The 11708-nt window shown below is 37.0% G+C and overlaps 1 protein-coding gene across 2 annotated transcripts; it reads right to left on the minus strand.

The window, feature by feature from the left end:
- Nucleotides 1-698: 698 nt before the first annotated feature.
- LOC103388441 (syndecan-2) lies at nt 699-11623 on the minus strand. 2 transcript variants are annotated; one of them, XM_025061744.1, is made up of 5 exons: nt 11380-11623; nt 5285-5417; nt 4217-4401; nt 3762-4035; nt 699-3481 (listed from the first exon to the last, which is right to left on the minus strand). In XM_025061744.1, exons 1-5 carry the CDS (start codon nt 11440-11442, stop codon nt 3318-3320), a joined length of 819 nt encoding a protein of 272 aa, XP_024917512.1. In that variant the 5' UTR covers nt 11443-11623; the 3' UTR covers nt 699-3317. The 2 variants fall into 2 exon arrangements, with proteins under 2 accessions (XP_024917512.1, XP_008321630.1); XM_008323408.3 differs by having other exon boundaries at nt 4217-4416; nt 11380-11622.
- Between the last annotated feature and the right edge of the window lie 85 nt (nt 11624-11708).

Raw genomic sequence — 11708 nt, forward strand, 5'->3', positions numbered from 1 at the left:
GAAAATGCCTTATATAATTATATGGACTATGAAACTCATACTCTTTGCTCAAAACAAAATAATTTAATAAGTCAATTTGTTTAACTTACTAATGTTATGCCATTTTGGCAGTACTAATTTGTGTACTTAAAATACTTACTTAAAATAAATATGTTTTTATGAATAATTATGAATTACATCCACGGTGAAACAATTTTGTAATCTCTGTATTTCCACCAGTTCGCTGTAAATAACAGCCCAGTGAGAAACAACCAGAGGTGTCAGACTCCATTTGTATTTCCTTTGTACATAGTGAAATAGGACACCTCTGATGACTCCTCTGTCTTTGACAGGCCTCTTTGTCACCTCTGCCATTTGTTTTTTTTCCCTCTGCATCACTGGGTTTTGAAAAAACATCAGACCATTTGGCTCTGTGCTGATTACTTATGTCTTTTTCTGCCATTTATATTAGTAAAGGGACTGTAAATTTTGTCATCCAGGTCACCTTATCTGAAGCAGTTACATCACAGCCAACTCAATTGTCTTGGTTTCTTTAAGTTAAAGTTAAAGAGCAAGACTTCTCTGCCTCTGACAACTTTCCATACTATTATACTTGTGTTCCATGCATGGAAAACAAAAATTCTTTCCAGTTGTTATTTGAAAGTCTTTTTAAAGACACATCAATCCTAAAGAGGAAAAATGACAGTTGTTGCAATGAATTTAAAGCCACGTTTCTTTTATTCAGTAGTGAACCTCAGAAGATGCACAATATCAGCAACAGTTATGTTCTTGCTGCCTTTTGTACACAGTTTAACAAAATGGTGTCAAATGGATTAATGGTTAGTGCTTTTTTGATTTTTCATTAGGCTGAAAAAGACCATTGTCGTTGGTGGACTTACATTACTTAAAATGAAATTATAGTACCTTAAGTGTTTTTTATTTTGAAGAATATTTGGAATTAAATCAAAGGCTTTAAAAACAAACAATAAAGAAATGGCATAATCAATAAGCACAAATACATGTTAACCACAAGTAAAGATTGTACAGTTAACTAATCAGTATCACACTAACGTAGACTATAGTTTTAGCGCGTATAAATTAATACATAAATTAGAGTATCGTCAACGTACCATATGAACATAAAGAGATCTTAGGAAAAAAAAATGCCCAAGTCATTGGTCACCTGTTGGATTCTGATCTGAATACCAGCATTTACAGATTAGAATCAGAATTCTGTAAACTGATCCCACTGAGGCAGTGAAGCCCAGAATTCAAGATGTGGTTCTGTACAGTTTAAAGGTCCAAGAAAGAAAGAAAGAAAAAAAACAAATACTGAGAATCAGTGTGGACAATGAACTGTAAGGCACCAAGGAATCAAGTGCCCAACAACTAGCACAAGTCACATAAGGTTAGCTATAGGATCATTTATTCCGACCATAGTCAATAGGTAGTTTGCATATAATTTTGCATTCACTTAGTCTAGAATTATTCTAAAACAAGTTCTATTATGATCAAGCAATTTGTATGATAAAAATATTATATTTAGAAGCAAAAAAAGATGTGGCATCACATACTAGGTTATATAAACTGTTCAATCAGGGAAGTAACATTAAAAAACTAAAATGTAAAGAAAATATTGTATGTTTCATTTTAAACATTACAATGTTTAAAAAAAGATTAATATGAAAAGTGAAGATAAACTGCGCGTTCACTCAGTTACACTACTAAGCTTACCAATGAAGTCAAATGCAGTTTGATAAAGATTTTTATAAGTTTAAGAATTTAGTTTTAAGTTTTAAGAAAACAGGAAAAAATTACAGTACATTTGTCCACATTAAATTAATGGCTAGAGTCAAAAAATCATTAATCTAAAACTGTATAATTATTAGCTGAATGGAATTCCACAAGCCCCATACTGGAAAAAAAACAACAGAATATTTAATATTATTTTGTACAGTATAATCTCTCTACTGGTTGCATTTAAGTAAAACAAGTATGTGGAAATAATTTTATTAAAGCCCTAAATATTTTTTAAACAATTACTCAGCATCATTCATTAGCATATAAAAAAAATAGACCGAGACAGTTTTACAATCATGACAGATTACGTGACTCACTAAATGTTACAGTTACGAAGAAAGCGGATACTGTACATATATATGTATATATTTTTATTGATTCTTTTTGGCTGCTGGTCTCAAAAACCCATAGGAAACAATGAACCGTCTTTAAGCTTCAGGGTCTCACTTCAGCTGTGTAGTCAACAGGAATGTGTTTTGGCTTCTGTCAGACAACACTGGTCACGTCTACAGTTTTTGGATTATAGTAATTTAACTTTGGCTCTTTATTGTATCTCAACAATCCTGTCCTACATTCGCTGCACTCTTTTCAAAATAATATCATTGTTGGTTAGGCGTTTAAATGTTCAGGGATGACACTTTGTGAATGCACAATATTTAAAAAGAAAAATGGAACTGGAAACAGAACCTACAAATATGCAATCACATTTAAAAAGTACTAAAAATGTCTTTTTTTAACCAAAAGCCATTAGAGAACATTTATATTTGGCCAGGTTTACGTGTCAAAAAAATTACAAAAAAAAAAAACCAACCAAACAAACAAACAAACAAAAAAAAAACCAAAGTACCCGATGAGTAACAAATCTCATATCAATACTGGACAGCGTATGGAAAAAAAAACATATTCATTCTTCATGATGACATTAAATCTTCAATTCAGCACAGGCAACAGAAAAATGAAATGTAACAGAGAAAGCTGTCAAACCAGTCTGCCCTCAAATAAATGTCAAATCCTTAGAATTATCCCATTACTTAGTAACAAAGTTTTATTCAACAGCGCAGAAAATCCATTATGAGGAATCCTAGGTTCACAGACTCCTGCTGTTCTTCTTGGCTGCAAATGTCTGTTAGGCTAAAAGGCACAGTGGATTTGTCAAAGGTCAAAACCGGCATGCTTCACTTTAAACAAGTTAAAGGCACCAGGTCATTATTACATTAAAGCTGATCGCCTCCCTAAAATAGACCCACCGATTCCTGCAGTGAAGATTATTGTCTCTAAAATTGAGGATGAGTATTAATGTCTCGCTCCAAAACCAGGTTGGAATGATATGAATGTGTTTTCTTTTAAAGAAAGAAAAACATCAAGATGGCATAAGATGAACATAGGAATGATGAAGAAAAATAAAAGTAAATCTAAGGAACATTGAGAAGAGTACAGGTGCTGGTCTTCAGGAATGCACATCAAAAGAAATCTGATGTTTCCTGATCCTCAGCCCTTTGGCAAATGACAGAATCCATGATAAGTCCCAGTTATGAGGTTCAGGCATAAAACTCCTTGGTGGGCGCTTTGTGATAAACTGTCGTGGACAGTTTGGTGTCTCCAAGGTCATAGCTGCCTTCGTCCTTCTTCTTCATACGGTAGGCGAGAAGTAGGAGCAGGAAAACAGCACAGAGGAATCCCACAACTCCACATGCTATCACAGCTGGAGGACACACAGAGAGTTTGAAAACATTACTGATAAACATCATTTAACCATTAGGTTAGCCAATTTAAACTAGCCACATAGGGCTCCACATTAGCTTCCAACGGTCAGGCAGCACTGGCCAAACATCATTTCTACTGGTTAAACATCCATGTGTTAAAATAGTTTATTTTCTCACTTAATTCAATCCAAAAAGATTAAGGCATCAAACATCGTCTTAAATATTTACACTTCATGTAAAGTAGTATTTAAAAGAAATGCTTTCAAATTTGTCTCCTACCTGCAAGAACTTCTGTCCTCTCCCACATGTTTTCCGACGTGACCTCTTCGGCATTTTTTATGCGTTTGTCTCTGCCCCAGACTTCGTTGTTCTCCTCCTGGATCAAAATTTCGCCGGGTGTGGTGATGTCCCACCTGTCCAAACTGTTGTCCTCTTCATGCTCTTTGACTACACCGATGTCTACGCTGACTGTGGTTGTGGTGGTTTCACTGGCAGCAGAGGTGGTGCTCGTATGCTCTGTGGAACGCTCAGCTGTTGGGACAACATCTGGCACCTGGGAGGAGAAAATTCCCCAGTTTAGTGTTTGCTTTGTGCACTGAACAACCATAAAGTATGTATTTAAAACAGGTCAGGTTTCAAATGAAGTGAAGCTCTTAGTTTGTTTGTTTGTTTCAGAGAGGTCCTGGGACCCAAATGTGAGATTAAAAAGGACAAACTAACGTGATGAACTGTACCTTCTCCTCCCTGTTGTCTTCATCAGGTTTTGTTTTTTCTGTTACTATGTGGACATGGCTGTCAGCTGCTGTGGTTGTTGGGATGTGGGGAGATTGTGCTGATGGCTGTGGCTGAGCTGGCTCCAGTTCTTTGGAGACTGTGGTTCGAGAGAAGTTGAGGATTCTCCTGATTAACTCTTCTTTGTCTGCATAGACGAAATCTGAGAATGAAGAACCAACGACATTTCAATCCAGTGCAGGAGTTTGGTTTTAAAAGTGTTGTGTAATTTCTGAAGTGTGTCACTAAGTATAAATGTACCCCTGTTTTTTATGTTAAAACCCCAAAAATGTAACAGTAGTGTTCTGGTGCAGCGATGAAAATACATTTCTCATTTTCTTTGGGAACAGTTTTTCAAACCACATTAAAAATAATCACAGAAAACTATTTTCCTGCAAAATCCTGACCATATGGTTAGCTCAACTAAGCCTTAGAAATTGTAATTGTAATTTTTTTTTGTCTTTTTACTCCACACCTAGAAATCCAATGTTTTTAAATCAAACCCATTTGGTAAAACACATGCTGTTACAATTAAGGTGCTTTGGTAAAATATTTTGAACATTTTTTGATAAATGTAAAAGTTCAAGTGGTTGATTAATTGCAGCTTTTGTCTAGAAAAGTAAAGATGTTTTATCTTTGATTGAGACCAGGGCTAAAGACTGGTATAAACACGTACATACTTATCTGTAGGTTTTATAAAACTCATATTATGACAACAGTATATGAGACACTAAACTATGACAGATCACAGTGAAAGAAGGTATGAAGATGTTCCTTATTGTGGGTGTGAAGATGAGTCATCCAGACATCCTTGAATTACTATTAAACTAATAAATTTCACCTGGATAACTTACACCACCTCAGGTCAAACATCTGCAGAGATTTTATGGCCAACTTTACAAGACCCAGCGTTGACTAATCAATGCCCATTAATCTGACGTGGCAGATTAGGAAAACACACTTTGGGAAAAAGCAAAAAATTGTGGAAAATATGTGATGAAATACCATCCTACAATAATAGCTGCTTTTACCATAGTCTCCAGAGCCTGAGCCTGAGCCGTCATCGTCACCATCCTCATCATCTATAGGCAGGTCCCCAGATGTGCGGCCCTCTAAGTACAGGTCGTCTGCTGCAGACAGCGGTGACTGGGAGGAGACCAAGAGCTGGAAATAAGAAAAGAATTTTGTAACTCATTTGAGTCCAGCAGGACAAAACAGTAAAGACGTAGGAGGAGGGAGAGCCATAGATCCACATAAATCTCCTTCATTCACGCTCAGAAAATTCCACCGCCTAATTGAAAACATGTGAGCATCTACAGAATACAAGTGTAAGACAATACCCTTCACAACCAATGACCTAAGCTGCTCAAATATGCTAGCTGATTTTTTTTCTACTGACTGCCAGTATAAACACAGTGTGCTCACATCAACGCTGTCACAGTTACAGTAGACAGAGAGTGGGTTCTGGTTCATTTGTGACAGTTATTTTTGACACGTCACAGAACCTGAGAACACTTAAGAACACTCAAGTTGAATCCTCCAACAACACATGCTTAGTGTTGTATTTTAAGCATGAGGTGTTTTGGTGAAAAGCAAACTTTTTCTGCAATGTGTGTATATGACAACGTGTGTCTCGAGACACCTTTAAAAGTAAAGGGTTTTCAATAGTTGACAGGTAAACAAAAAAAAAGGAAATCCAACAGGTTGTACTATAACAACCCCCATGCACTACTGTTGGACACTGTGGCACACCGCTGGAGTACAACGGACACTGTGGCAAACAACTGTATATTTATATTAGGTTGCAGCTTTTTTATCTATGAGATTTGGTACTGCTCTTAAAACCTAGCGTTTTGCTTTTTTTTTTTAGGAAGGTACAAAAACAGTCCGAACTGGGAAAAATAAACTCTCCATATAAACTTTGTAGTCTCACACACGACTTCAACCACTACTGTTTACTCTAAGCCGTGCCCTTACACTTCCTTTTGACCCAAAGTCAGCTCTTCTGACTTGTTTTAAAACTGGCATTTATCCTCAAAGGCAACCTAAAAAGGAGACGCACACATACACACCGGGATGAATATGGCCCATTCAGGGCTGAAATATGTCTGGTATGTATACTATGCCTGCACTAACACAGGTGCTGAGAGAGAGAAAAAAGTGGGAGACGGGAGGAAAAAAGAGAGTGGGAGAGAGAAACACTGTGAGAGAACTGAGTGTTCTTTATAAAACAGGTGCTGTGGACTGTGGACGAGACATATGAGCAGTTGCACTGCTATGTCTTCGACTGCAATAATTTCTCACACTTGGGGGAAATAAATGAGGCAGTAAATTCTTGAAGTATTACTCTTCTGGACCCAGAACGATAACATAGTGGCATTCCTTTGCTCATATCAGGGCAAGAAATGCAAGCATGAGCAGACAGAACACAAACAGGTCACGTGTGTGTGTGTGTGGTCTGTAAAAACAATCTAATGTAGACTTTCACCAAAACAATATCTACAAATGTTGGCTGTCAATCTCACAGGGTGTTTACACATACACACCATCTAACAATGTGGTTTATCTTCAATTTTCCTCTAAAAAATAATATAGTTAACAAAACACACATCTTACAAACCAACGTAAATTGGCTGATCTTGTAAATTGTGAATAATATCCCATTTTCATTTTCTTAAACTTACCTGTTGATCAAAAAACAAATCTAACAGTAATTATGTCAGTAGTAAAGCAGGACTTTGTTTGATGTTATTTATAACATAAAGATACTTGAAATAACACAAAATGACACTGTTGTTGGTTAAATCTTGAGGGAATTTAAAAGAAAGAAAAAGTGACATTGTGTTTGACTGATAATGGTTATTCTGCACCAAATCTTCCGCATATATCAGTCTCTTCTGGATTCTAAATGGTCAAACATTGGGGAACAAATGATGCATTTTAAGGATTATATGGAACTCTGTTACGCAATCGGGAAGTAAGGTCTATTTATATGCTCTCTAAGGGGCAAACCTTTAAGATTTTATATCCGTCTGAGATAAAAGAGATGTAACCGCATGACAGAGAAACTACAGAAAAGAAAAAGACATTATGAGACAAACCAGATGTTCACACAGTAATGAAAGAGGCCAAACAGAAAACCATCAACATCAATTTTCAAAGGACGGTGGAGGCTCATAACAGCGAGACTGACTGAAATAGCAGACGGGCTTCTCACATTCTTGCCATCTTTAGCTCTGGATTACAAAAGCAGATGCTGCACTTGTCAAAACAATAACACACACACACGTATTCTGAAGGAGAAAGGCATTACAGAGACAAATGACATGTCCATCTAATGCCTTTAATGTGTTTTGTCTCAAGGGATGAATAGAAAGGAGTCTTCTGTTTACAACAATGGACAGCCTTGTCTTGTGCCTGCAGACGGCAGACTTCTTTTACAAGACAAGTTCTATTGTCATAACAATTAGCTTTTGTCAATAAGGTGGATGACATGAAGAGTGGAGATTTTTTTTTGTCTGTTAATTTTTTTCATATAGCTTTTTTAAAACAATAGATGCCTTTGCTGTGTTCCCAATGTGGTTTCTTAGGCAACAGCAGGTCATCCACTGCTCACCCCTGCTGTTACCATTAAACACGGCACACATAGAACTATAACTCCCACCATCACAACCACAAGACCATGAGTGTCATCTGAAAACAGCCTCTACCTTCATCACCAATTTCACACCTGTATTTGACCAAAGGGATTTTTGACTCAAATTTTGTGTTTTTACACACATTCAGCTCCCAGACAGTCATTAATAGTCTTGTTTGTTTGGTCTGGTCTCGTCTCTGGGTTTGACATAAAGCAGTTCCTGCTCAGGTCTATCTTTCGCTGACAGAGAGTCAGACTGTGTACACCAAAACCCACCACAATTTCCCCTTTGAGCTCATGACAACGCTTTAACTTGACCTCAGTAGACAGATTTACCAACTCACATGACGTAAATTAGTGCTGTACACAGGGAGACTAAATAAAAATAGTATACTCTTTGATTATAATTACTAATATTATTATGATTCAAGGAATGAATATTTGTTCAATTATTTGTGTGAAAAAAGATATTTAAAGACACAAAAATTCCCAGACTTTCTAAAAAAGTACCATTCCTGTTAATGTTTTTTTTTATTTTAAAATTATTATTTTTATGGTTTTTAATTATTACTTGTTTACTTAAACCCCATCAATCAAGTTTGTAATGAGAAAGCATAGAGTCCATTTCTTATACACAGTCCATGGTTTGAATTTGCTTTTGTGTCACATGGACATGGAGGTATGGACATGAATCTCTGGAGAGCTATAGACATGGAAAGTATGGAGAAACATTTAGTGTTTACTGGAAGATTTGACTCAGCCACTCTGTGGATAATCACATCTGGAAAACAGACTGACATTATATATGTATATAGTGCACACACGGACACAGATCATATATGACCATCTGGTCTGCTGGTGCTTTGTCATGGTGCAGACAGTTTTCTGGAAACAGTCAGGTCACAGTTGTAAAACAGGGAGGTGGTGTGTGTATGTGTGTGTGTTGGGGTAGTACATTATTAAATCTGCAGCCCACAAATACAAAGTTTTATGCAGGTTGGATTGACAGCTATTAAAGTACATTTCCCCTAATGGGCTGGATGTCAGCCAGAGACCAACAGGTCAAGAATGAGGTTGTGTAACAGCCAAAAAGCACAAAGACAAGCTGTCATCACCACTGAAATTTCCACAGCAGCATCCCACAATGCTCTGTTCCACTGGGTGCATGCTAAATGGCATAGAAATGTATTTAGCATTGCAACACAAATCCTTATCTTCAACATCATTTAGCATTAGTGCTAACTCTAACTTTTTGACTAGCTTCCGGCTGCCATCTAGCCTTTGAGAGTTAACTTTTCATTTATTTTTGCCTGTTTTCTCCTATCATGTGTCTAACCTATGTTAACCAACTTTGTGGCTTATTTTAACGCATTGACTCTTAAAGTGGGGGGCAAATCCATTCTCAACCAATAAACATATAGCTAATAAAAGAGGGGCTCAACAAAGAATTTAACTAATTTCAGTGGAGTTCTGAAGCAACAACTGTGAACGTGTCAATGTGGAGGGATGCTCAATGCTGCTTCAGAAACTTAACTTTGCACAGGTTGATTATATATTTTATGTGACACTAAAGTGTCAGTTATGTGTTTCCATAGCATCGTTAGAGACAGAAACATTTAACAGAAACTGTTAAATTGAACTACCAGTCTTCGTCTATGTCAACAAATGCTACCTCATTTTAGGTTCAAATATTTGACATGGTTTTGAAAATTCCTCCAGGCCATACTGAGATTGAAATAAACAGACTCATGCACACACACACAGCAAAAATCACCAGAACATTTTAGAACCATTCAGGAAGGCAATAAAATGTCTTCACAAAGAAGACACTATTGTAAATAATATGCTGTGACCAATTCCATGCCACTGGGATCACATGAATGTCTACGGCCAATATCAAATTACCACATCATTTGGTGTATAACTTTATATACCAAGTTGGTCATGTGAGTTTTTTGGCAACAGGTTTAAACAAGTGTTAAACTCTTCCTCTTGTCTTATCTGACTTTATAGAAAATGCAGTACCAGGCTTGTCAGGGCTAGCCCAGTAGAACTAACTGTGAGTCATCTACGCAGAAAATGACTCAACGCTCAGGACACAAACTGTCAGAGGGCAAATAATCTGTTTAAACATCCAGATTTCAGAGGTGAGTAACCTCTATGACTATTTGACTCACAAGTTTCTTCACGGTCATTTTGGCCGCACACAGAGAGAAAGACAGGCTATGAATTCATGATGCCACCCATCACACCCAGCAATTTAAACTTGAAGGTCTGTGTGTTGGTGGAAAAATGTGAGGAGAAATCAAAGGGCATGTGGATTAGAGCAGGAAACATCACACAGCAGTAAAACCATCCCAGTTGTTAAGGTTTTAGTACAGTTTTATATCTCACAAGGACTCAGCTGGGAAAGAAAGAGAAAAGGTTTTCTTAACTACTCTTTAAATGTGCTCTTTGACTTTAGTTTGTTCTACGTAAGTATCCAACAGGCCAGTCTCAGGTTTCAGTCCTCTTCCTTATCGCAATATAAAGACCATAAATCCTACATATCATGCTTTTAAGAGGTCTTCCAGCTCCGTGGATTTCATTTCGGGACTTTTACAGTCGATAAATCATGTCGCCAGAATACTAGAATACTAGTGACAAAATACTAGGCTTTGCTCCAGTCTGTCATTTTCAGGTGTTTTATAGCAGTCACAAAGAAATAGAGGGGTAATGCAGTGAGAAGGAGGAGGATTTTGTCGTTTTTTAGCAATTTATTTATTTAAATTAAAGAATAACCATTTCCCTCTAACTCTTTAGTCCAAAGACATGTGTTCAAATGGTCAAACTGGAGGGTAAAGAGATTTTGGCCCCGAGTTAATTTGCTGCTAAACAGGGACATAACTTCTGCAAATATGTCTGTCATCAGTTCCACATCTGTTGTATAGCACAGTGCATGCTGTTGATTCACGGAGGATAATGTTGACTTATGTAGTTCAATATCACAACATTTACTTTTCAGCGGAGGCACAGGACCGGACGTAGTTTTTCATCTATATTTGGATATTTTTTACAAAATGTGAGTCATTATTTAAAAATAAATAAAACGTTTTTGTGAATGAAACATGTTTTAAATCAAGAAGCATGACTCAAACATGACGCAAAGCATACTCATTTAGCACGCTTTGCGAATTTCCCGATACTGAACAGGTTAGCATAAACGTTTGAGTGTAAATAATTAATGGACCCACTCAACCAACGAAGAAACTTTGCCGGGCAAGAAGCCCGAATCTACTTCAACTTTGATGTAAGGAAATTAAAAGCTTAACATCCAGTTCAAGAAAACAGAGGCACTAAAAATTAATTTTATAGTTCAGTTTTTGTCTTTGTCGCAAAACTCGGAAAATATACATTTTCTTCAAAATTATTGATACAGACACTCAACTGTTCAAACGGATGAAATCTGGCACAAATTAAAAGTAAAAATTATTCTTTAAAGCCACTTACTTTTTTCTCACCAATAAATCCTGTCGCCAGTCCGACGAGAAACAACAACCACAGATTTCTCATTTTAACTTCCAGAATAAAGATTGTCTAAAAAAAGAAGAGGACGACAAATTGGTAGAAGAGGTAAGCTATTGTTGGTGGAAGTAAAAGTAGCGTCGTATCGGCTTAGTCCAGGTCACGTTTTCACCCGTGTTTTTCTCGGGTAAATGTCGACAGTGCGGAGGAGTCAGTAATGTGAAACTGGGCTTGCTCTGGAAAAGTTGTTTGGACTGCAGCGTGGCTCCGCAGTGACGTCAACACGGCATGACGTAGAATGAGGAAGTCGTGGG

This window comes from Cynoglossus semilaevis, chromosome 13 (genome assembly GCF_000523025.1).
Source record: "Cynoglossus semilaevis isolate Cse_v1.0 chromosome 13, Cse_v1.0, whole genome shotgun sequence".
Classification (NCBI taxonomy): Eukaryota; Metazoa; Chordata; class Actinopteri; order Pleuronectiformes; family Cynoglossidae; genus Cynoglossus; species Cynoglossus semilaevis.

What these genes read in the sequence shown, in the direction of transcription:
- LOC103388441 (XM_008323408.3), bottom strand. Translation starts at nt 11,442, where the DNA reads ATGAGAAATCTGTGGTTGTTGTTTCTCGTCGGACTGGCGACAGGATTT. An exon ending in CTCAGGCTCTGGAGACTATG is followed by an intron (nt 4,417 to 5,284) that starts GTAAAAGCAGCT and finishes CTTCATTCTCAG; the next exon opens with ATTTCGTCTATGCAGACAAA. An exon ending in GAGGACAGAAGTTCTTGCAG is followed by an intron (nt 3,482 to 3,761) that starts GTAGGAGACAAA and finishes TGTGTCCTCCAG; the next exon opens with CTGTGATAGCATGTGGAGTT.